Here is a 26,372-nt window from a genome sequence, read left to right as displayed (position 1 = left end):
TAAGAAAAAAAAAGCACTCAAATCATCTGTTATTTCCTCATAATATCATAATATTCCACAGTCTTTGTTTATCACAGCAATCATATTGCGTATTTACTGAATTTAAAAAACACACAACTTCTGAGGCAGTGGCAAGGTTTCACAACAGTGACTCACTCATGGCGTGAACACCAGCCCGGTCACATTCCTCCAGGGTGGAAAAAAAAGCATCCAACCACGTTTGACAATCCGTCTGTAAATGCTGACAATCGACCAGTTGCCGACTCGTTTGACGGGATAGGACTGTTGTAAGACTCCTACTTGGCCTCATTCCTCCACTGGAAGCAGCCATCTGCAGTACGCATGGGACTGCTGTGACAAACATACATGGTCCTGGTTGGATTTTGTACCAGAAGGCTGATATTTTGGTTTGGGTTTTTTTTGGTTGACATGTTTGGGTGCCGTCTAAGATGAGAGGCTGACTTGTTGGATTTTGTGCCTACTTTCCACGAGCATCAAAATGAATCAGGTATATTATCTTTACTCATTATGATTCACCAGGTATATAAGAACTAATGCGAGCATGGTAGTATTATCATAGTACTGTTGCCTTGCTATACATACATCACGTAGGGTGTCCTTATTTTGCTTCACGGTAAATGGCATTTGTGGCACTCACTTGTGGTCAAAACGCTTTGGAAGACATTCCAGCATGCGTGTAGTACACATATCCTCAAAGTTTTACAATCATTAGTCAAATGGTCAATGACTTAGTTGCCTCAGATTTTAAACACGCGTGTTTGCCAGTGATTGGCCATGAACTTACTTTGGGTGTTTTGTAGAGCAAAATTGCGAGTCAATCCAGCTTGCTGGGGTCAAACTTTGGGGTTTAATAACAGCGCCACCATGTGGTGTATTTTTCAGAAAAATAATAGCACGGGCAATGCAGTAGATGTGCATATTTAAACAAAATGTCACCCTTTGGTGTGCAGCAGTTTGGGAGTAAAAGAGTTCCGACAGCAAACTAAATCAGTCGAGAATAGGACTCTGGTTGATCGGGAGTGAAATTTATTGAACTTGTGGTCTCGCCACCAGGACGGGACGATGGACTTCAAGGCCCTGAGGGCAAAGTTCCAAGAGGAAGATCTCCTTGTGAGGCAGCAGCCCAGGATAAAACCCGTCCTGCCGGAGAAACCCAAAGTGTCCCCTTCGCCTCGCAGCCCCACGCATTACCTCCCAGCTGGAGCTCGCCCATCCCTGCTCACCTCCATCAACCAGGGCCTGGAGGGAAGAAGCAGATTTGCCCCCAGGGTGGTGTTCAAGGATGATAAGGACAGTAAGAAGCCTCTCATTAAGACTAACTCAAAGGGGCCGGGTAACAGTGAAGAGAAGCTGAAGGTTGGTAAAGAGAAGGTGGTGAATGAAAGCCAAGAGCTTGATGATAAGAAAGACAGCAGTAAAGACGAGAAGCTCCCTGTGGTGACCACTGCAGAGCTGGTGTCATCCCCAGCGCCCCCTACAGCTCAGACCGCCAAGAAGAAGGGTTTTCTGGGCTTCAAATTGTCGCCAAAAACTAACTCAGAGGACATTCCAGCTGATCCCGTCTTGGACAGCCCCAGTTTGGACATTCTTGGACCAGCCCCACTCATTCCCACACCTCCTGAATTTGACGACCCAGAGCCCGAAACCTCCACCACAGAAGCACAAAACACATTCTCCTTATCTGATTGTGGAGTGGAATCAAACCCTGCCTCTCCTGGCTTCACGCCTCCCCCCACTTTCATTCCAGATATTCCACCTCCAAATCTCCCATCCCCTGAGAGTGAAGCCCCACTGGAGATAGAAACCCCCACCCTGCCCATTTCTATACCTGACAGTCAAGGTGATATCAGCCCAGTGGAGACCTCTCCAACCATCTTCCAGACTATCTTCAGCCCTCCGCCTGAAGTCTCCTCCCCACCGCCCATTAGCGTAGCAGCACTGCTCAACCCACCACCCAGAAACCTTTCATCCCTCCCATCATCTCCACAAGCTGAGAATTCAATGTCGCCCGTTTCTGCCTTGGAAAGGGCGGAGGACATGAACCAAGTGAAGAGGACCTCTGCAGCAGACCAGAGGATCCTGAACGCTCTGAAGAATGCTTGCAGAAAGCCAACCAACAAGTAAAAACTACACTTCCTTTATTATTACCACATACATAATAACATCAGCACACAGTATTAACAAAAAAAAACACTTCTCTTCTCAGCCTCCAGACAAACAATTCCTCCTCCATGACACTTCCTCCTGAGGACTATGACTCCATGATGGCCGGACAAGTCAACGGCATGGATCACAGTAAGTCATCCAGTTTTTCTTGGGGGTTATCAATTACGTATACCATCCTCATGGTATACAGTATACAGTGTTGTACATACACAACATCGCATCTTGTCAAAGCCTCTTCCTGCTGGATAATAGTCATTGAAGTGACTTGTGAGACAGCACCTTCTGCCGGAGTCGTAGCTACAGTACTCTTTTCCCCCTGCAGATAATGCCATCAAACCACTTATTGAATTTACCATTAAAACAAATGATTATTTTCAATTTTAATGCTGAAAAAAAAGAACTCTCATATCTCATATTTCAGCAATCGTTGTCAAGGGCATGAATGAATGCTGAATCGTGAATGTCCTGGGATGCGTTGCATTATACCCTTTAAATAAATAATACTATAGTAAACGTGGATATACTTTACAGTAGTCAGAGTATAGATTACATAGCAGTATAGATTCACTATCCACTGAAAATAAGTGCCATTACTGTCTCAATAAATGGCAACTATGTGTAAATTGTGACTTTGGTGTGTAGACAGTATTCTCAATACTCTCGCATGATGACATCACTGGTGGATGTCAAACAGACACTTTCCATTGCTAGACCTTCCTTCCTTTTGCTTGACGACACCCCACAGGGGCTCAATTTGGTTCAGGCGTAGGGTAGACATACTTGGCCAGTCCTTCATTTGTCATCTTGGAGCTTTGGGTTTGGGCTCCTTATCATGTTGGACAACTGCAGAGGGGATCATGCTCTTCTTCAGAAGGTTGGAATATATCTTCCCTCAGACTATGACACCAACACCACCATGCAGGACACAATTACAGTATCAGTATCTCATTTGTGTTGCCAGATATTTAGACAATAATGGCCATGTGTTGACATATTTTCATTGGTTTGTACTTTTTGCAATACAAGCTGTACTCACCTTGAAGGGAAGCCTATAAAGGAGTTGTTCTGACATTTCTCTTGTGTGCCTAAAGCATCAGCACAGGCTGGGCCAGGGCTGGGAAGGAATTTCAAGCATGTCTATCATAGTGACAAGCCTCCGGAATCCTTTCCCATGCATTACATTATGCAACCGTCACCTAATTCTTCAGATTGAACAATCCATAATCCAAAATCTACAGTATGTCGTCAATATCAGGTTGTAACCAAAACAAGACTCTCTTTTGGCCACAACATCAATTACAACTCATGTCTACAAGAGCACTATAACTGCTGTTACGTGACGTAGCTGGTGTAGGCTCCAGCTTACTTCCCACTGCTGTATCAGAATTACTAATTAGATAATTAGTAGGATAATTACCTTCGTTCAGTGCAAAACCGCAAAGATGAAATGTATTGTTTTCAGCATTGTTGGTGGTTTGTGATAGTTGGCAGGATTACACAAAAAGTACAGCATAAATGCCCATAAAACTTGGAATGTAGGTGGCAAGGGTACATAGCAAGAACCCATGAAAGTTTGTTTGAAATCGGAAGAAAAATACAGTTATAGAAAGTAAAATAATACCTCATTTATCGCGGTTAATTGGTTCCATCCCCGACCATGATGAATGAATTTCTGTGAAGTAGGACTCGTTTTTTTATAAATGGTTTATTTTCAGAGCCCTCTCGATCTGAAATAAAACCCCAACAGTCACCTTCACTTGTATTACTCAATATAGTAAATATAATAAGAGTAAATAAGATATAATACAGGATTACACATGTTAGCATTGAGAGAGTTTCTTGTTGTTGTTCTTTGTTACATCCAGTACTGACACGTAGTGATCACGGTAGAATACTACATATAACAGCATGTCTTCCAATGCATATTCTGAATGCCATATACTTGTATTTTAGTTCATTTAGCCATTTTTATGCTTGAAAATACTTAAATATGTCAGATTTGCTGTTTGACTAATCGGCCTTCGGCAAACAGAACAGCATTATTTGATATCTCATGATATCTTGAAGTTGTGAAATTCAAAACACAAATTGTTTGGACTGTAAATGACACTTTTTTCGTAGTTTGGTTGAGCCTACAACCTGCTAGAAGGCGCTAGAGGCTTGTGACTACGTTTTCATCAATAGATTCAGTGATGTGGAATGAGATCGGGAGTTTGGTGAACTTGTGTGCTTGTTGGACTCTTGTTAATTTATTCACTCTTAGTGTTACTGTGTTATAACACACCAGACACCTATTCGGCCTGTCTCTGTGTTGAAAAATCAAATAGTTCAATAATTTGCCTTTCCAGGTTAAATGGCATTTCATGGTCTTGAATTGTGTGGAAAAAAACCTTTTCTAAATCAGTGTGACTGTTTTTGCGATGATTTATTGAATCATTTAGTATGTTTTTTTGGGGAAAAAAAGTGAAGCTGTGAAATTCAAAGAGTGAAGTGACGAGGGACGACTGTAATTGTGTCTAGTAAGAATTTTATTTCACCAAATAGCCCATCACCCCCAGCTCCAAAAGTGGTGCTGCATGGGCCACACGCAGGTATTATTTCTCCATTTGTAGTACTTTCACTTTCAGTGTTAAGTACTAGGTTACTTCATAAACCCTCTTAGACCTAAACAATAAACTTCATCTCTTATTTCCTAGGAAATACATTTATACACACAGAAATGTGACCACAGTATCTTTTCTAGATCATAGTAAAGATATTAGTACTGTCTCATAGTATTCTACATTTGCAGACAGTCCGTGGATTTTTTTCATAGAATTTCAAGACAAAAAAATGCCAACTAATCCAATAGAAAGAGGCATGATGAAAGATTTCAAGGCATCCATTAGCTCCATCATGGCTAATGAGTCTATGGACTCCTCTTTTGGGTTTTCTGCTTTGAGAGTTCATCTATAGCTGAAAGCTTTGTATGGTAGAAAAGTCATATAAGTTTGACATTTGCGCTTACATAACAGCAAAGATTAGCACATAAACTTAACGACAAACACACAGGAGGGGCGTCTCTCAACTTTCACAACTGGTTTGGTTTCCACACAAATCAAACTCTTGTCACTCGGCTCACTTTTACCTGCTGGCAACTTCCTTCCTTCACCTGAAGGTCCACCACCTTCTGATTGCATTCTGTCTTGAAGTGAGACATCACAAAAGGTCATAAAAACTGCAAATTGCACTGAGGTTTTGGGACTAACAAGGTGTATATCTGTCTGCAGGACCAGGCTTTCCAGCCATTGAGGGCATAGACCAAGAAGGGACTGAAGACGTTCCAGAGTTGTTGGTGGTCCCACCTCCTCGACCCAGGAGTGTCCCCTCGAACAAAGTCACTCCAGGGGCTCCTCCACAGAAGCCTGCCAAACCTTCCAACCTCAAAATTCCTGACTTTATCCCACCTTCTTCACTGCAACGTAATGTCTCGGCATCACTGTTGGACTTCATGTGTTGATGCTGATTCTGATGTTGACTGCTTTGTACTTTAGAGATCCCTGCGGTGCCTTTGGAATTCTCAGAGACAGACACCGGGAATGTGGGATACCCTGACAGCGCAGCTTCTCCAAAGATGTCACAATGGACCAATGCGGGGTCCACTGGTCCAGATATTCCAGATGGAGTGACCCTTCCCCCGTCATACAGCAATGGAGTAGTGATGCCAGGAACTACACCCCAAGGGGCTCCACTGTTTGCTGTTAAATACCCAGAGCAGCCACCTCCCTATCAGGCAGAGTCGGGCACCCTCATCCCTTTGGATGGTCAAGGCATGACAGGGTGGGATGCACGAATTCAACTTTTAAGAGGTAGAAAGATTATCTCACTTCTGTGTTCCACCCACATATCACAACAGCATCACTACGGGAAATTCCTACGACAACAACATGGCTAAAAAAAAGACAAAGAGCGACTGGGGAAAGAAAAGGAAAGGACCTCCAAAGAGTAAGAACAACCATAGATAGGTATTCAGATAGCTAGATAGAAGCGAGATAGATAGACTGATGTATATTTACATTTTTCTGATTGTGTCCTGCCACAGATCCATATGCTGAGGCCTCGCAAGAACTTGTAAGTGTATTTGTTTATGGCAAGAGTTATTTGTTGTCAGTTGTCTGTCGAAGAGAGCCACCGTTAAATGCAGTAAATTATTATTATTTTTTTTTTTTTTGCAGAATGAAGAGAAAAACAAGACAGGCAAGTTCGGAAAGTAAGGCGTTACCCATTTGCTGTGTTACTACAGTATTTACCTTTTTTCCCTTTATGCTGAACAAAAAATAATTTTCAAACAGCAGGAAAATTGTTCCTGTCTTAAACAAGAAGTTCTAATTAAAAAATATATACATAATAATTTCTATCCCTTTCATCCTCTTGCTACTTGCTATTTTTTTAATATTCTCACTCTTGCCGTGGTCCTGCAGAAATGACAAGAAGGTGGTGGAAGGTCCTGATGAAAAGGAGCTGAAAAAGAGAGAGAAGCAACGCCTAGAGAAGGAGAAGAAAGAACTGAAGGAGAGACAAGAGAGGGAGAAGAGGGAGCAAAAAGAGAGGGAGAAGAGGGAGAACGAGATGAAGAAGAAATTCAAGGTAAGAGATACATCGCTAAAGGGAGGGAGTGGGTGCTCGTGTTGGTGATGCGGACATAACGTCTCAGCGTACAAACCTGTCGGGATTCATTCCTCCCAGTGGAACAGCCGACCTGAGCAGCGCTTGCAGGTGTGAGAAAGTACTTTGTGTAAATGTTGCCTCTCTGCTGCTGAGATTTAGAGTTCTTAAGAGTAGTCAAGTGCTGCCATCTTTTAATCCACTAATTCATTACTAATCTCATCCCTGTGTGTTATTTTACATCTCCACTAGATCTCAGGTTATGAGGAGACTATGTACAATGCTACGGTCACTGTGACAACGAAAGGACGCAAGGATGACCTGCCCGTCAGGAGGGGCGACAGCATCAGCATCATCAGTACCACCAACTGTCCCAAAGGCAAATGGTTAGCCCGGGACTTTGCCAACAACTGTAAGTTAGTATGTCATGATGCTGGATGAGCGCAGGAAAATGGACTCCTCATCGGTAGTTTGGTTGATTGTTTTTTTTTTTTAGACGGTTATGTCGCAGTGAACCATGTGGAGCTAGACATCAAGGAGATGTTGGGGCTGGGAAAGAAAACTGCCCCCACTAGTATCAGTAACCTCGAGGATGCTGATGTCACCAACACAGGAAGCAAGTATGTATGGAAAGCATCTATTCATTTCATATAGTACTCCATTTCTATATGGCATTATGTTTTATGTGTTTTTATTCAAATTAACCTTTAAGAAGTCCTTGAAATATTCTCTAATATTCTCTAAAAATGGAATCCTTCCACAAAGTGCTGTAAAATATATTTCCATAAAACTAATTTCAACGAATATTTGTTTATTATTCTTCTTCTAATTATTTTTACTACAGTGTCAGTTTGTTGACAAAAAGGGCTAGTGTGTTTACATTATTTACATTGCTCTGCTTTTTTATTTATATTATTATTGTTATTATTATCATTATTATGCATTATTATCTGTGCATTATTATTCCTAGTGTCAGTTTAAACAAAGGCTTACTCAAGATCCTAATGACGAATGATGAATAAAGATTTTTTCAAAAAATACGTATGAAATAAGTATTTATATGTTTATATATTGGAATTTTTTTTTATTTTAATAAACATAATATACAAAAAATATCATTTTAATAAAACATACTTGAAGGAGTATTTACTTACTTATACTTATAGGAGTATTACTATAATTATTATAGTAATAGTAATAGTAATAGTATAGTATAGTATAGTATAGTATAGTATAGTATAGTATAGTATAGTATAGTATAGTAATTACTATAATTATTATAATTATCCTATATTATCATAATTATGTATTATTATTTAACACAAAGGTCCTTGGGATAGAAAATTCAGTAAAACGAATATAATTACTTCAACTAAAACGTACATATCAAATATTTCATGTATTTTAACTTCCTTTCAAGACAATTTGAAGTCTAAATTAGACATTTATTTTTTGTTTACAATAGAGACAGTTTTATATACATTTTCTTTGTTTACATCAAAGCAAACATGAAAAGCATAATGACTATTTATGGTGTTTTGTTTTTTTATTTTAATGATTTTTCTGTATTTTCCAGGATTACAAATCATTTCCCACACTCAGCAGAAAGCTGTAAGTGTTTCTTCTTCATTACAAAGTGACTGCACACAACCTTTTCATGTTTGGCGTGTTCAGTTTCAGATGACAGCGAGGAATGGGCCGCTGACGACGATGAGGCTGTCCCATCACCTAACAATGCTGCTGTGTACCCCCCAGATGCCATGTGAGTTGTTGGAGGGGACATTTGTCTTTTTTAGTTTTTTTTTCCTCAAAGCTGTCATCTGTCCATCTGCAGGATCCACAATCATGTATTCTCCATGCCAGCCGTAGGTAAGAAAGCCACCGCTGTTTTCTCCTTTTTCTTCATTCAGTTAGCCGAGTGTGTTCTGTCTTTGGGAAAACAGACACGTGTCGCATAAGCAGCAGATTGTAAAGTTAAATAAAATTTATTGAAAATATTGGCTTTATGTTCTCCAAGGCAACACAGACCTCCATGTCAACCATCAGCATAGTCACAGTGACATCAGTCCAGACAGAACGCATGAACTGTGAGTTTACACGCTTACTTTGACAAATGAAGTCCAAATACAGCATGTAATACTACATATCATGAAAATAACTTCATGTTATATATTATTTTTTTTCGTCAGAGCCAAAAATGAAGCACTTCAAAAGCTGACCACATTTTTCCATTCTCCAAAAACAGTCCAGCCGACTGCCAGGTAGGCCTGCCTGTTGAAAGGCATTTTTTTGATGTACGCCTATCACACGCTTTTCCACGGGAATCAGACAATATTGATCGGTGGATGATTGGTTAGAGCATCTAACACACAATATAACATGTATCACTGTCACAACGTAACACAATGAAACAACTTGTATTACACTTACATACCATAGTATACATGCATATAACATTTTTAATACATTTTTTAACTTCTTTTTTTTACAGCATCACTGAACAACAAGCAAGTAAGTCATTCCTCAACATCACATGTCTGTCATCAAACTGTCGTCAGTATGATTGCAGTAGGTCCTTAAAGACAGTGAGTGTTCCCGTCATATCAAGGCTCTAGGAATTGGTTCTCCAAGAAGAGAAAGTGTAACTTGTGAACTAGCCTGAGTGCAACCCGTGTACTTGTACTTGGTACTTGTCTCAGATATCAGTGAAGATCACTTGTGTTCTTTGTTTTGACACGGTGTGTTTGAACAAGTCAGATATATCTACACCCTCCACCACCTCAAAAACACAAACAACAACTTTCCCAAGCTACTTGAAACCCATTGAAAGTATTCTTGGGGAAGAAGAAGGGCAAAAATGAACCAACTCCTATTGTGTGATGTGGTCGTGTGTGTGCGTGTGTTTGTGTTGCAACAAACAAGATAAACATCACCTTGCTTGTAAGGAACCACTTCACATATCTGCACACTGTTGTCGATAGCAGACTTTCCCAAAGAGGAAGAAGTGTTTTCTGGAAAACACTGAACTTTATGTTTTGCTTTCCACAGTATTCATAACATTACGTCCACCTGCATAAGTCTCATGACATATTATGCCTATAGTCAACAACAACAACAATGCTCACTTTAATTTAAACATGCTCATGATTTTGTGTGTAAATCATATATTTCAGTCATAGCAAGTTCCGGTGTACAGTACGAGAAGTACCAGGGTTTACGCTGCGAAGACGTTTCCCCGCCACCAGAGGTCAGAGGTCAGTTCCCCGTCGAGCATTTGCCCAGAAATATGGCAAGTCCTTTCCCCGTCAGACTACAAGACACACATTTCTATAAATCAAACAATATCATCATCATCATCATCATCCGTACCCATTGTATGTAAGTACATACAGTACATACGTCAATAAAGCCAATTGTTCGATATACATAAATGTATGTTTCTTATTGACTTACTTACTCATTACAAAAAAATTATGTTTTTTATCATTTATACACCAAAAAATACTTGGAGGTCAAATTTAAATATGTAACTATAACTTTTAACAGGAATAAAAGCGACCACCATTTATATCAATTTGTGTCTTGTACTCTGACGGGGAAACGACTTGTCATATTTGCAGTCGAATGCTTGGCAGGAAATCGACTTCTGGTGGCGGAAACGACCATAAACCTTGAAGCCGCACCCACTTAAAAAAAAAGATGTATACAGTATAACCCTCACCAGACTACAAGCTGCACATGTCCACTTCATTAAATGACATATTGTGATACACACGAGTCAGTGAGGACCCATCAGTTCTTTATGTGTTAGGATCCAATGAGCTATGAGAAAACTCACAATGAGCTTTTCAACCCATGAAAAATTGCAGGAGGTCGTTACTCAATATAACAGTATTACCGACAGTGTCATCTAACAAGAAGGCTAAAATCATCACACAACAACTTAACACTGCACCCGACAGGCATGGCCTATGAGATGCCTTGCTGGAAAGATATGTATGATGGGAACCATTAAAATTGTGGTTCTAAATTCTTACCTTTGAGTGTTAAGCTGCTGTGTGGTGATTTTAGAATTCTAAAATGACACTGGGCAGCACGGTGGACGAGTGGTTGACCACACAGCCAGAAAGACCTGGGTTGGAATCTCCGCTTGGACTATCTATGTGTTTGCTTGTTTGCCCCGTGCATGCATGGGTTTTCTCCAGGTACTCCGGTTTCCAAAAACATGCTAGGTTAATTGGCGACTCCAAATTGTCTATAGGTATGAATGTGAGTGTGAATGGTTGTTTGTCTATATGTGCCCTGTGATTAGCTGGCAACCAGTCCAGGGTGTACCCAAAGTCAGCCGAGATAGGCTCCAGCATACCCCCGCGACCCGAGTGAGTGAGCCGCAGGGTGCAGTAGTGGTTTACTGGGAACATGGAAACCTCCTGTGAGGTTCTTGCATAATGCAGTCATTAACTTGTGGTTGCTCCCCAGGTCTTGTGCATCATAGAGAAAACGTGGTTCATCAGTAAGTCTCACACACACACGTACACGCACAGACTTAACAGGTCAGCAGACAGCATGCAAGCAGTGTGTAGGAATGCCACATACATGTCCCAAATCAGGAAGTGAATTAGTCTGTGTGTTGAGGGAATCACCACATTTGTATATATATATATATATATATATATATATATATTAGTATTTTTGTAATATTACTCATACAATACTTTTTCATTTGTCAAAACATTATGAGAAGAACATTACATTATTATTTCACTGCTGGAGTCCAGCTGTTTTCCTACTAAAATGTCCTTACCGTCTCACAAAGAGGCTTGATTCTTCAACACAACCCGTTTTTATATGCATAAATCCATTCTAAATACATATTTGATTCTATTCAAACATTCGATATGGCATAAACTACTGAATTCAAGAAATAACTCATGGCAAAACAAGAAGGTGGTGTCTTGCAGCCAGATCTTGTCTTTGGGAAATCTCACATCAAGAATCGCATCTTAAAAGTTGACTTAAATGTTCATTCATTCCTTTCATTCATCATTTATATGTATTCATATGAATTTGGAATGAAAAACTAAAAATGTAAAACTATAAAAATGTGTTTTGGGTTAACACTGTTGGCTTTCTGGAATGGATTGATCGGATGTACACATTATTTCTTATAAGAAATATTGATTCAGTTAGCATCCGTTTCGGTTAGTCGGACCTTCTGCAACTAGCCAAGGTTTTTATTCTTATTCTTATTAACGTAACGATGTCTTTCTTGTGATGTCACAACTTTTCTTGTAACTTTGCTTCTCATAGCACAATTTCTTTCTCGCAAATCCAGTTTTTTCCAAAATTTATTTTATTCTCTGAAAATTGATTCTTCTTAACTTTATTCTCAGAACTAAGTAACTTCTAGACTTATTTTCGGTAATATAACAACTTCTCTCGCATAATTTGCCATTTTATTGTTACATAAGTTCTTTGTTCTAACATTCAGACTTTTTTCCACAATGTTTCTGATTTTCTTTCATTACCTTTGTGACTTTATACTCATAACTTTGCAAAAAACATTTTTGGTAATTTACCATTTTCTTCTGAAAATGTACAATTTTATTCACATACATTTGCCATATAACTTTGATAACCTAAGTTCTTTTTTGTTGAAGTTCTTGTATTTTTGTGACCTTATTCTTATAATTACTAATAGCTACTTTTTTGTAATATATTTCTCATAATTTTACAAGTTTTTTACAATTTTAATTTTATTCTCGTACCTTTATGACTTTTTTTTGAGAGAGCATACTGAATATTGTTATTTTAATATTCATTCTGATGCCAACATTTTTTTTCAAGGCCAAGTTCAATCCAGGCTGTCGATTTTGAACATCCCGATATGCTGATTATACCTCCTCCAGAGCTGTATGCTGATGCTAGCGAGGAGTGACAGGTAAGGAGGATGTATCATAAACACTGCTGAGCAGGGTTGGGCATCCAGCCTCCAGCATTGCTGGGAAGTGAGACTAACATTGCGATTCTCCCGGGATCATTCAAATGTTCTTATTTCCATTCTCTGTTTCGATGCCCACACTGATGAAAAATAAATGCCCAACCCTACTGCTGAGTATTAAGCGTATGCTAAGACGTATTTATTTTTGTTTGCAGTAAACCAGGAAGATGGGATTTTTCTTCTTATTTTCACACTGTGACTTCTTAGAACCAACCTTTTTTGTGTTTTTTTTTAACCGTCTGGATTCAGAAAGAGAGGGTACCAGCTCAGCAACGGACTTCTTTGTGTTGTTGGTCTCAGTGAGAAATCAATAAACCCAGATGGGTAATTTGAGGTGTTGATTCCAGAGGAAAAAAGCTGCACGATGGGATTTTTCGATGGTTATCATGGAATGGGACCACTCCATCATTCACTAGTGTAGTGTTTTCACCAGAAACAAATATTATACATTATGTTTGATGCATTACTTCTAACTAATCATTCTCTTTGGCTGATGTCTTCCTCTTTTAACACACTTTTAACACCCATTTTGGTCCAAATTTAATCTGTCTTTTGTGACATCATGAACGTCTGATCGGAAACTTAACGTATATCTAATGTCATCAAATTTCACACAGTACCCCCCCCCCCCCCCCCAAAAAAAAAAATTTAACATACAGTCATTCATTTTGCATAATCTCAAATTCTTTAATTTATGACATTTTTCTCTCAAAAGATACAATTTAATTCCTGTAACCTAACTCCTTTCTGAAACTGCACGGTGTTATTCCTGTACTTTAGTGGCGTTTATTCTCATCTTATTTCAGGTAATATTGCCAATTCTTTTTTTGAATGTTCCCACTATAATCCTGTAATTTTTTTTCATGCTATTGTGATTTTTTTCTTTTAAATGTACAAATTTATTCTCGCAACAAAGTTTTTTAAGAGGAAAATTACGACTTGTTTCGCGTTATATCACTTTATTTGTCGAGTGCATCAACTTATTTTGTGTACTATTGCAACTTTTTTCATGTTTACAACTTTATGATTGATGATGATGAGTGATTATTTTCTTGTCATTTGTTTTTTATTATTGCAGTTCATATGTATTTTATATATTTTAATATTTAAACCCTCTCATGTAGCTATCCAAAATATTACAAACGGAATTTTTGTATTAGGCACTATTAAATTGTGCATCTGTTTTTTTCTTCTTTACTTTTTATGTACCTTCAGTGACCTTGCCTCCACAAACTAATAATCACAACACAACTTCCTTTTGTATGTTTGTTTATTGTTACGTTATTTCAATAAATACTCAAAGTGCAAAAATCATAACAGCAACTTCATGCAGTGCATAACGACATAAATGCCAGGCAGAGATGCCCACATTGACGGATGCGTCTGATAATGCAAAAAGACGTGGACGACCCAACACGGATAAACACTGCACATGTGTGGTTTGCATGTGATGTGTTATTACAGGTTTACATAACTAACATGCCACACCTTTGTTCCATTCAGTCTGAATACAAATTGGTTGGGATTTAGCACATAGCCATGTGTGTGTGTGTGTTTGCATAAGAAGGCCTGACTGGAAGTGGTGTGGGTGCAGTTGCATGTGCCTTCCACTGGGGGAGTGGTTTCCCCACCTAACAGTACAGTATGTTGAGCAATGTAAATCAAACTGCAGACAATGAATGACATATGATTATGAGCTAGCAAGTTCACCTTTTCGTGAATCTTAAGGAGTATTTTTGGGCCACACAGAAAGGGGGGAAAAAACTGAACGAATTGTGAGATGTCGTAAAAGCTGAAATATTAAGTAGGAAAAAGATTGACGTCGTAAGTCTACAAGAACTAGGGCAAGATTACAGCTTTAAAAAATTACTTTTTGACCATTTTTTGTTCATTTTACATAACTTCACCATTTCTTATTATGTTTTGTTTCAGCTATTTTTGTAATCTAAAAATGTTGTAGTATTACATTTCCTTGATTTTTCAATTACCACTTTTCTCCGAAATGTACGATCACTTTCTTCTTCTTCTTCTGTTGCTGTTTTTTGAAATTATTTATTTTCGTAATGTATTTCTTCTATTCCGACTTTTGTTTTTGTAACTTTACTGTTGTAAAACAATGTTTACCACTATTTTGCAAAGTTTCTTTCCCATTACTATGCAACCTTTTTCTCAAAAAAAGGTACAATGTCATGACTTTATTTGCATAATTTAAGTTTATTCATCTTACCTTTACAACTTATTCTTGTAGAATAACTATTTTTGCACATTATAATATATTGTTTTTGTCAGTGCTTTTCAATTTCATAACAAAATAAGTGCTTACCATTAACAAAATAAGGGTGTCATAAAAAATAGCTTACACCAAAAGTAAGGCAACAAAGTATACAAATTTTCCTTCAAAAATTTAAACTTTTCCCCCAATTTTCAACTTCATTTGTGTAACACTTGTTGCATTACACTGAAACTGCCACCTTTTTCTTAACCCCTTCCTGTTTGTATTATTATGTCTTTTCCCCCAGGTATGCGATTTGTTTTTTGGAACGTTTCAACAGCAGAAAGGCAACAGTGCATGAACGCTCCCTATCAACATAAAGCAGAGAGAACCATTCAAAACATTTTTGGATATTAAATGTACATTCAGACAGAGAAATAATGTTGCTATGTGGTGAGGACACTTGACCAGCAGACTGTGGCCCAATCTGATGAGACGGCCGACCACCAAACAGTACAAAAACAAGGAGTCTTGTGTGCAAACTCAGCAAAAATATTGCCAACCATCATATGATACACACATACACAAAGAGTTGGTTGCATTTGTTTTAAGGCAGCCAGAGGAAGGTTTCGGTGGCATCTTCAGCCCTGAACGCACCATCTCACAGGGCTTGTTTTGAGTATTAAAGTTGGATTTTAAAATTTAAAAAAAAGACAGCTGTTGAGCCGTTGATGTGCATGGGCTCAAGTGATGGACATTTTCATTACTTTCATTATTAAAGGTTCAAAGTAAAGCAGCAGTCTTTCTTTTAATTGACTGTCCTGTCAACGTCGTGCTTGCTTGAATTAAGTACAAGTGTTTTATATTAATATGCCATCAGATTTGTAGCCTTCATGAGAGATGGTGCGTGTCTGGGCTGTGTCATAAATGCATCAGAATATTCGACTACATCCCTTCTGTCGCTGTCATTTCTATAATCATCTCCCGATCCCAATTTTAAAAAAAGCTTTTAAATAAATGTGTGCTCAATGCCTACAAATAATCTCTCCAAAAATAAATATTTTCATGATTTATATAAAGTGATTTAGTTTGCAGTGCCTCATGTTCAGCTACATTGTGACAGAAATATAATATACACGGATAATCATCTTCATGTCTTCCCTCAGACAAACTGACCTCTAATCAGCATTGGGATGTCACCTCAGGTGAAAAGAAACAGTGCTCACCTGTCTGCTCCTGGATCAGCTTGTTGGAACACCAGTCCCCACACCTCACACAAAAATCTTGCTCTGATCTGATTGTCTTCCTGCCCCACGCCCCCCTTTCCCAGCCTCAGCGGGCCAGCGTGGTGATGAGGCTGGCGCACATCTCAAAAAAGTCCATGGTGTGTGAGCCCTGGCGTGGGGCGAGCATGGGCGAGCTGCCGCACAGCGACCCCGGCAGTGACGAGCTGAGCTGAGGCATCTCCACCGCTGAGCTTGCTGAGTCCATGCTGAGTCTCGGTCGGTGTAGGCCGGCCGTCGAGCCGGACCGCTGAGGAGTGGAAGAGCCTGACTTGAAGCCCACCGCCTCGATGCTGTCGTCTGGGGAGGACATGGTGACTTCAACCATTGACTCAATCTCACCTTCAGCATAAATTACATCACATGAGCACAGCTGTTGCGCTTTCTTTGTGATAACCATTGAAGCCCTTACTCACGGCTCTTATGTATTTTTGTCCTGGCTGCTCAGTACAATTTTTGGCATTGTATTAAATATTTGATTCAACTCTTTAAAAAAAAAACATAAAATAAATAGTCTTCAAGTTGCACAAGTGGTTAGCGCGCAGGCCTCACAGCTAGGAAACCCGAGTTCAATTCCACCCTCGGCCATCTCTGTGTGAAGTCTGCATGTTCTTCCCGTGCATGCGTGGGTTTTCTCCGGGTACTCCGGTTTCCTCCCACATTCCAAAAACATGCTAGTTTAATTGGCGAGTCCAAATTGTCCATAGGTATGAATGTGAGTGTGAGTGTGAATGGTTGTTTGTCTATATGTGCCCTGTGATTGGCTGGCGACCAGTCCAGGGTGTACCCCACCTCCCGCCCGAAGACAGCTGGGCTAGGCTCCAGCACCCCCCCACCTCCCCCCCGACCCTTGTGAGGATAAGCGGAAGAAAATGAATGAATTAATTAATAAAATATATAATCTGCTAAAAAGGTCTTGCAGTGTGATGTTAATAGGTTTTCAGTTATATTCTGTTTTTATTCAAAGTGGTCTAATAATAGACATGACGGTATATGTGCCTGTGTTGTAAGTAGTGCAAATATAACATATAAATATTGTTTATATTGTTATATAGACATTTGGACCCAGGTCTTCCCAATCTCTTGACTGTGTGGCCAACATGCTTACCACTCGTTCACCGTGCTATTTTTAAGCTATTTTTTATGACATCCTTATTCTGTTAACACAAGTAAAAATGATATAGTCCACATATTTTGAATGCTGAAAGCGTTTTGTGTGAGTTTAGAAAGTCTTTTGACTGTTACTAAGAGAAACTTGTCTTTTATTTACACCAAACTAGCTAGCATCCTGAAACCCTAGGTTACATTGGCATTAGACAGACTTCATGTTTTACTTTGATTTAAACTAAAAAGCAAAATAAAAACTTTTGAGCAATCGCGGAAAACTGGAAGTCCTGGTTCCCATTAATTCCCAACCCTCCTCAGTGTAAATACAGTATAATCCAGCATCCCTGCATGGTGAAGAGCTGTGTTTTAGTTTGTCACCAACCGTCAATGCTCTTGAAGTCGAGCAGGTAGGATCTGTTGTCCACCTGGTAGAGTTGCAGGCTCATCTTCACCAGGTTGCCTGTTACTGGGTTTTTCCTACGCACTCGCAGATGGTATGGGTTCACCACCTACGCACAAATTTAGCTGTGAATGTGTGTGCTCTTGAAGGGGACAGAGATATTTTAGGTGTACCTTCCAGTCAAAGCCCAGTTGTTTCATAGCCCTGTAAACCTCTGCCATGATGTCGTAGGGCCGGCTCTGGCTCCTGATGCCCAGGTGCCACTTGGCTTTCTTCACGGCGAGTGGTTTGGGTCGGGTTGTGTTGAGGGCATCCAGGGGACAGCGGGCCTTTGGGCTGTCGGCCAGCAGCGGGGGCATCCTTTCCGGGTGTGGCTTGACTCCGGGGGGCAGTAGCATGCCCTCCTCAATGAAGGATCCTTGAGGTGGACTGGAGGCCAAGTAGAACTCGCTGGCCTGTGTCATGATGCGTCTGTTGTCTATGATGAGGTGGTAGGCTACCGCAAGCTGGTCCTGCAGGGGCAGAGTGTTTTTAAACACGCTAAATAAGGAGAAATCATCATGGATCAACAAACCCCACTACCTTATACACTCCCTAGATACATGTCCAATGACCTACTAATGAGCTACCATCATTTCTACCATCATCATTTTTGTAAATTTTCACAAAATTCAAGTCCAAGGGCAGACATTTAATCTGGAAAGGCAAGTGACGTATTAATATTTATTCAGCTACACAACAGCAAAACAAGGGAGTCCAACAAGCATGTTCACTAAACCCCCATCTCATTCCAGATGGGTAAATACGTTGCCACAAGCCTTGAGCGCCCTCCTGCAGCTGTAAATGGTAACGTTCACTTCTTGGTTCATGTCAGTCAGTATGATTTAACATTTAAAAACATGTTCAACTATACATATATTCTGACAAGTTGCAGGAACAACCAAACTATGACAAAAATTGTGAATTATAGATTTCACTTAGCAGCTTCACTCTATTAAGGTTTTCAAAAATTAATAAATCATGCTGTTTTGAGGTTGGAATACATCCCATTACTAAATAATTGAAAGATGCCCATTTTCTGTATTTTTTTCCCCTAAATTGCACCTTAAATCACGCATAAAGATGGCTAAACATACTAAAATACAAATACAGAGTAAGGCACTCCGAAGCAATTAAAAATGTTGATATGCAGTATTTTACACTGGTCTCTAGGTGTCAGTAATGTTACTGTAATGTTCGGGGAGACACACAAACACTAGACCTGATTGCCCCGGAACAAGGAACAGGCTTTTATTGCAGGTTTGAATGATCTCACTACCGGCACAATAACCCCTAACATGGGCTGCTGTTGAGGCTGTAACCCAAGCAGCCCACCCCGACCCACACTCAGCTCCCCTCTGCCTGGAACACATTTACAGCAACACCCACAAGCTTTGAAAATATTTAATTTATAATATTACGTAAACAAAATATTAGAAAATACCATTGTTAAAGCCACACTAATAAAAATAAAACAGTAAAAAGATGGTGGCAATGGCTGACCTGAGGATCGCCGCTGTAGAGGCTGGAAACAACCTCAGACTCAGTGCACTCAAACTTGTCGCACACTTCCTTGACAGCCTCCTCATCCAATACGGTTGCGTCGTATGACGGGTCTTCAGGGAACAGGTAGCCCGGCAGGTCCTGTTTGAACCATTCGTGCTCCCTGAAAGAAGGAAAGGCATGAAGCCAAGCTTCCATGATTTAGATTCAGGGGCCGACTCAGGACCTGATGTCTTTGATGGTGGCTCTCTTCAGTGGGTCCACCTGCAGCATGAGCATCAGCAGCGAGGCGACCGAACGAGTCAGGTACTCTGGGATGTAAAAGACGCCACCTCGGATTTTCTTGAACAGCGTGGGGACGTGCTCGTCATCGAAGGGGAGGGTACCACAGAGAAGGGCGTACAGGATGACACCACAGCTCCAGATGTCCACCTCTGGGCCCGCGTACAGCCTGGAATAACCATGTTTATTGCTATATGTCCAAAATGTAGCCTTGACTACTTCTATATACACAAATCATTAAACATTAATTTGTTAATTAGTGTGTATGTTAAGGTCAATCCAACCGATTATAAAAGTAAATGGAAAACTACAGTATTTTAATGGATACGTAGATGCAATATTCATTCACAATAACACACTCAGACCTTCCCGAGATGACCTCTGGGGCAGCGTAGTTGGGTGATCCACAGCTCGTCCTCAGGAACTCACCGTCAGACATCATGTTTGAAAGACCTATTGGCCGATGGCAAATACACAACATCAGGAGAGCTGAGAGATGTTTCCAATACGTTGCCTCTCTCATAGAGCTAAATATGTTCAGTGTGATGCAATGCCTTTCTGTTTAAAAAAACGTATTATTATTTTTTGAGCTCTCATATTGGATTTTGGTTCACCTAATGTTGTGTCCACTGGGCCTGTGAGGTGAGAGAACTCAGAACAAGAACAACACCCTCATATCTCTATCCTCCTGTACCTGCCAAGTCTGTAATCTCCGCTCATAAAGCCCATCTAATGGGATGAGTCTCCCCCCTCTGCCTGGCAGGGCCTCAGCCTAACACTTAGGCACCAGACGCTGTGCTACGTGCTGACATTTCCGTTTATCTTTCATCCCGCCGTCCTTAACGCGCCCACTCACCGCTCGCCAGTCCGCTGCTCTCTCAACAAAACACTCCACCCCGCTGCACAACCCCTGCAAGTCTCTCTCCCTATCAGGTAACACTAGGCCTCAAGGCATCCTGCCAGACCTGATATGGAGACCTGCACATTGCTACGTGATGTGACTTGGGCCCCCCTCGCACCCCGCTGCTCACTTTGGCCTTAGGGTGCTTGAAAAATGTATTTCCCTCTTGGTTGGTGCTATTCAGTGGAACCTCCAAATTTCAACATCTGTAAAGTCATACAGATTGGACCAGCGAACAAAGGAAAATAGTGACGATAACCATAGAATCATACATATTCTCTGTTCAGTCCATTCATTCATTCATTCATTTTCTACCGCTTTTTCCTCACGAGGGTCGCGGGGGTGCTGGAGCCTATCCCAGCTGTCTTCGGAGGCGGGGTACACCCTGGACTGGTCGCCAGCCAATCACAGGGCACATATAGACAAACAGCCATTCACACTCACATTCATACCTATGGACAATTTGGAGTCACCAATTAACCTAGCATGTTTTTGGAATGTGGGAGGAAACCGGAGTACCCGGAGAAAACCCACGCATGCACGGGGAGAACATGCAAACTCCACACAGAGATGCCCGAGGGTGGAATTGAACCCTGGTCTCCTAGCTGTGAGGTCTGCGCGCTAACCACTAGACCGCCATGCCGCCCCGGTTCAGTCCAATATGGCTAAAATGACAATATACATCAATAACTGAGAATAAAGAAGTACAAAATGTACATATACCAAATTTAGCAGTATTAAGTGTTGATGTATAAACTGCAGTAATTTTTAGAGAATATGTGTTTTCATATATAGCAATGAACTTAATTACATAATTAAAGAATCAACCATCGATAACCAATTTGAGGTTTGGTGTTTCCATGAAGAAAATCTTACCAAAGTCTGCAATCTTGGCGTTCTTGCTGGCATCCAGTAGGACGTTCTCGGGTTTGAGGTCCCTGTGGACCACCATGTGACGGTGGCAGTAGTCCACGGCTGAGATAATTTGCTGGAAAAGGCGGCGGGCCTCTGTGTCCTCCACCTGACAGGGTGAGATAACATTTTTAATTTATTAAAAATAAATTACTTAGGAACTCTTGTATGTAGAATATTATCATGTTTGGGTTTTGGTCATAGAGCTGCTTAAATTCAAATTGGATTGTTTAGTCAAAACAAAGCCGGGAGGTTGAATAGTTGCCATTTCTTTATAGCCGTAATAGCTTGAATCAACAGTGTTCAGCCAAAATGATGATTATCATTCACATAAAAGTAGGGCTCATGTATGGGATGAGATTGTTTTAAAACATAAAATTTCCTCCTTAATCACAGTTAATTGGTTCCAAACCCAACCATAATGAGTGAAAATCTGTAAAGTAGGATTCCATATTTATAAACCAAATATTTTCATAGTAAGAAGCATAGAAAACCTATTTATGACCCATCTAAATAAAGTTTTTAACGTTACAAGAACCCTATGCTTCCTGGGAGCGCCCCTCCTGTTTCATTATGGAGGGGGGCCAGTCAGTAGCCTTGCTAAGTCGGCGATGGAGGAACTGATCAGAAAGGTAAAAGCAGTGGCTTGGTAATTTGGAATCATTTGGGGTTCAGTCACCAAAAGTCAGTACTTCTTACCCGTCCATGTTTGCAGATGTAGTCGAAGAGTTCTCCTCCAGACACGTACTCCATAACCATGAAGAAATCTGTTGGTGTGCTGATCACTTGATACCTGAAACGTAGATATCCATTTGAGGAAAGTCCAAAACTAGCAATATAAGATTACAAAACCTACTTTCCATAATGGCACTAAAACATATTAAAAACAAGCCAGCTGTGACATACAGCTGCTGAGTAATGAGTATTATTGGAGGTCACAGACTCATGAATGGCTGCTTTTAGGATGGAATGTGGCACTTTATCACATTCGGGGAGGTAGCAACATCAGCATCCAGTGCCCAGAGGCCCTCTGTAAAGGTTGCGTATACGTCTGTGGCAGTGATCCACAGCACACAACCTCAGAGGCCACATATCTACCATAACTTATAGTGTGACAGAGCACTAACCCTTACTGCGGGGGCCTAAAAATAACACAGAGATTGTTGAGACTCTGTTTGGCAAGAAGAGCAAGGCCAGAGATAGAGGGAGTGAGAGAAGGAGAGAGGAAGTAGGCAAGGTCAAAGAAAAAATATAAGAGGAGCCCAGACATCTTGATGTGGCTATAGCCATGCAGGGGAGTTGTACTATAGTATATTAGCTTTAGCTGATTTACCTATGTGTTATTTCTACCTATTGTATGCTTGAGGTAGTGCAACTGCAGTAAATGCTCCAATTGAGGCCTCTGTTCAACTGACCACAGTGTCCTATAGTCGCTGGGTGCATGGTCATGGTTAGGTTTTTATTAACTCCACTAGTTGGCCGTAGTTGCATTTGAATTATCAAGCAGCTTAACTATCTCTGCATGCGCTTTAAATTGTTGGTTGAGCTGCTCAGCTGTTGGTGTGAAACTAATGCTTGTTTCACAAGGTACGACGTACGGTTTCCCCTGGTGGTGGTGGGCTGCATGGGAGGCGGACTACCACCACTGCATTGTGTCGCTACTGTGTTGCTGTGGCAGCAATCTTTTTTTTTTTACATTTAAGTTCACTGTCTGCACATTTATTGTCTGTCGACAAAAGTGACGTTTATGATGTGGGTGACAGAGACGATCGACCCACATTACGTTTGAGATCGTTGTAATAGGCATTACTGATCTGGATATATAGTACGTCCATTCATACAATGTATTCTTTAACATTGTTTTCATGTATTTAAAAAAATGAAATTTTAAGGTGTGGCAGCTTTTATTTGCCGTGGCAGTGCACCACAATCCATTACATGTAGCGGAAAACCCTGTGTTGGTTGCAATGCAATCATCTGGGCTATTAATACTACTTACCGCTATTACAACATTGGTTGTTGCTGCTATGTTATACAATATACTTGTTAATCAATGACCATGTAGTCAAAAAGACCTATATTTTCCTTTCCACTTTCTCATGCAGTCCAAATTATTACTTGTTATATAAAATTGGTTTTCAAACATCAGAAATAACTGCCTCTCTGCAATTATTGACCACTTCCACATATCGGTCCCCTCTTCTTGTGTTTGAAGTGAATAAAAACTCCTGCTCCAATGAAACAGCATTTACGATATTCTCCACTCACAGCTTGATGATGTGCGGGTGTCGGAACAGTTTGAGATTCTGGATCTCTCGCTTGATTTTGCCCACGACATCCAGGCTGCGAATCTTCTGTCTGTTCAGGATCTTCACTGCCACTTTATGGCCTGTCAACTGATGCTCCCCAACTAAAGACAACAAGATAAACAGGATATGAAAGAGGTAAAATACTGTTTTCACTTTTAGATTTGTCAGTAAAAACAATCGTGTGAAAGGTTTTGGCTTAGTTTGACCACCAGATGCCCTTCCTGGGAATCCCAGAATCAAACCCAAGCCCTTGTGCGCTGAAAGACAGAAGTGTGTACCATATTACATCACCTGGGATCTCACTGGAAGTGCAAAGATATTTTGTTGAAAATGTCAAAAAGGCATCGCTTTATGGTTGTGGTTGGAGTTTGCACTTTACTGCCTGTTACTTTGAGCTGTTTCTACTATTTCAGTTACTTAATTTAGCTATCTAAAGCAGGACAAGATCTTATTCGATTAAGCAGATGTACCTTCCTTATGTTTAGAAGTGTAAGAGCATACGGGTGCCATGGGCTTGTTTTGGAAAACTGTTGCACACACTCCCACCCATTATTTACAGTGGAACATTTGTTTATGTATCTACAAAGCCTTACTACTCACATCAATTATTAAGTATTAGAAATGCTCACTGTAAAAGCATTGCCATATTATGGCTTTAAAACTACGTCCAGCTAAATTTGATGCTTGGAATGTTTTTATTTAATATATTCCAACTTGTAGACACAATTGGAGGTGCATTTATGCCCTGTTAAATGTTGTTTTGATGGTTTACGTTGCAAGCCCACAAGGTCACACATACAAGGTGATCAAAAACTAGCAAGACAACACTGACGTGTAATCATATACTATGTTTCCGTCATAAAAGGTATATTGTTATCCCCCTACTAATGTTACGTGTCGCTCCCAACGGGGTAATTATGAGAACTGCCTTTAAGTCGCATTAAACAATTAATCTCTAAAACACAACACTATTTCTTAGATGAGGGCTAAAGCAGTGTCCTCTCCCCGAAACATAGGGGCAAGAAACTACTAAAATAACTAAAGACAATAACGTGAGTGTAATGTATATTCGTGATGGCATGAGTCTGCGTAATTCCACTTGCCATAGATTACGACGAATAGTGTTTTTGCTGCAGGAATTTGACTTTCAAGCAAGCGTATTCTCAAAGAGTATTTACTCATTTACGAGTTTACGTTGGTCACGTTGCTTCTGGCCGCTACGCAAAAACACTAACCATCGCTCACTGCACGTCCAAAACAGGTGAAGGGCTAGGGGGTTCACTATAACAACTTCACAACCCAAACGCACACAAACATAACAACCCCTCGCCAACACGACTTAACTCTTTACTTTGCCGAAGGTTCCCACTCCGAGCGTGTCACCGAGAATGTAATGGCCGATCTTCACCCTGCCTTCGTGCTTCTGTTGTTGCCGCTCTGCCATCTTCGCCGTTAGCGACAGTGGTGGTGGGTGTGCTGCCTGTCAATCAGCCCCGCGCACTGAGGGGCGGGGCGGGGCGCTCCTTGCATTTTTGCTCAAGGGGAACAGAGATGACCCCGCCTCTCCCCGGCTTTTAAGGTGACCATTCCTGGACGCACTGTTTCCACCGTCTGGGTCACGCGCTCTCATATCGGCTAGTGTGTTTACATAAATATACGTACAGTATAAAACGTTATTTTGTACTGTATGTCGCTCACAAACGTCGAATCACCTTGAATGGAAATGGTTGGTGAACAAAATCCCTGGAAAAGTATTATCAGATTGACGACTCAAGAAGTCTCAGATGAAGTGATTTACCCTTTTGACCACAAGATGGCAGAGTAGTCCTATATTACAAAGTAGATAGATTGATAGACTCCCTTTATTGTCATTGCACAAAAACACAGTAGTGAAATTGCCAACGAAATGTCGTTACCTGGCTCCCATATAATAACAGACACAAAAGAAGATAAGTAATAAATAATAATAATAATAATAATAATAATAATAATAATAATAATAATAATAATAATAATAATAATAATAATAATAATAATAATAATAATAATAATAATAATAATAATAATAATAATAATAATAATAATAATAATATAATAATGTGGAGTATCCACAGTATAAAGTACGATCCAGTCATTGATACATTATCTCCAAGATAAATTTACATTGACGTTGTTGTACTCTGTGAGGTTACAATAATTTATTTTATATTGAAAACATATTCAATGTATTCAATATGGTGGCAGACATGAGTACGGCCTGAAATATGTCACTCTTTGTGTAGTGAATGTATAGAATACAGGCGTTTCATATTTTCAATTCATTTGCTGAAATAAACACAATACAAATATATTAAAATTTATTGAGATACACATGTACCATCTGTGCGTGATCATATTTGCAAAGCTGCAATTTGTACCCAACATTGTATGAATGGAGAGCAAAACAAAACCTTTAGGTGCGTGTGTCATACCGCCTTGTGTCCACTGGGCGCGCAGTAGAACCGCTCAGCTGCATGTCGCTGTTCATAAAGTTTTCTTTGCTGGGTGGGATGGAGCTATGGGATGGAGGGCAGAGCCTTGGATCTGCTGGGG

General features: G+C 40.2%; 2 protein-coding genes across 3 annotated transcripts; one reads left to right on the top strand and one right to left on the bottom strand.

The window, feature by feature from the left end:
- The first annotated feature begins 268 nt into the window (after window positions 1–268).
- LOC131129696 (FYN-binding protein 1) lies at window positions 269–14,095 on the top strand. The gene is made up of 20 exons (XM_058073479.1): window positions 269–508; window positions 1,075–2,141; window positions 2,228–2,316; window positions 5,457–5,648; window positions 5,721–6,006; window positions 6,083–6,171; window positions 6,269–6,297; window positions 6,402–6,436; window positions 6,648–6,813; window positions 7,084–7,243; window positions 7,328–7,451; window positions 8,408–8,442; window positions 8,506–8,593; window positions 8,666–8,700; window positions 8,849–8,918; window positions 9,021–9,092; window positions 9,323–9,342; window positions 11,311–11,344; window positions 12,679–12,772; window positions 12,988–14,095. Exons 1-19 carry the CDS (start codon window positions 500–502, stop codon window positions 12,767–12,769), a joined length of 2,691 nt encoding a protein of 896 aa, XP_057929462.1. The 5' UTR covers window positions 269–499; the 3' UTR covers window positions 12,770–12,772; window positions 12,988–14,095.
- A 931-nt stretch (window positions 14,096–15,026) lies between these two features.
- Window positions 15,027–25,354, bottom strand: prkaa2 (protein kinase, AMP-activated, alpha 2 catalytic subunit). 2 transcript variants are annotated; one of them, XM_058073481.1, is made up of 10 exons: window positions 25,125–25,354; window positions 23,740–23,881; window positions 22,171–22,264; window positions 21,436–21,580; window positions 20,024–20,111; window positions 19,603–19,827; window positions 19,377–19,539; window positions 18,008–18,346; window positions 17,817–17,943; window positions 15,027–16,627 (listed from the first exon to the last, which is right to left on the bottom strand). In XM_058073481.1, the coding sequence occupies exons 1-10, from the start codon at window positions 25,222–25,224 to the stop codon at window positions 16,377–16,379; spliced, it is 1,674 nt and encodes a 557-aa protein (XP_057929464.1). In that variant the 5' UTR covers window positions 25,225–25,354; the 3' UTR covers window positions 15,027–16,376. The 2 variants fall into 2 exon arrangements, with proteins under 2 accessions (XP_057929464.1, XP_057929465.1); XM_058073482.1 differs by having other exon boundaries at window positions 25,132–25,232.
- Window positions 25,355–26,372: the final 1,018 nt, after the last annotated feature.

The sequence above is a fragment of the Doryrhamphus excisus genome, chromosome 5 (genome assembly GCF_030265055.1).
Source record: "Doryrhamphus excisus isolate RoL2022-K1 chromosome 5, RoL_Dexc_1.0, whole genome shotgun sequence".
Lineage (NCBI taxonomy): Eukaryota > Metazoa > Chordata > Actinopteri > Syngnathiformes > Syngnathidae > Doryrhamphus > Doryrhamphus excisus.
The sequence above is the reverse complement of the archived record's forward strand: the minus strand, read 5'-3'. Positions and strand labels throughout refer to the sequence as shown.

Coding starts and splice junctions, on each gene's coding strand:
- LOC131129696 (XM_058073479.1), top strand. Junction 5,649..5,720: donor CCCACCTTCTTCACTGCAAC/GTAATGTCTCGG, acceptor TTTGTACTTTAG/AGATCCCTGCGGTGCCTTTG. Junction 6,437..6,647: donor AAGACAGGCAAGTTCGGAAA/GTAAGGCGTTAC, acceptor GTGGTCCTGCAG/AAATGACAAGAAGGTGGTGG.
- prkaa2 (XM_058073481.1), bottom strand. CDS start 25,224: ATGGCAGAGCGGCAACAACAGAAGCACGAAGGCAGGGTGAAGATCGGC. Junction 22,265..23,739: donor CACCCGCACATCATCAAGCT/GTGAGTGGAGAA, acceptor TCTACGTTTCAG/GTATCAAGTGATCAGCACAC. Junction 19,828..20,023: donor CCAGAGGTCATCTCGGGAAG/GTCTGAGTGTGT, acceptor TGGTTATTCCAG/GCTGTACGCGGGCCCAGAGG.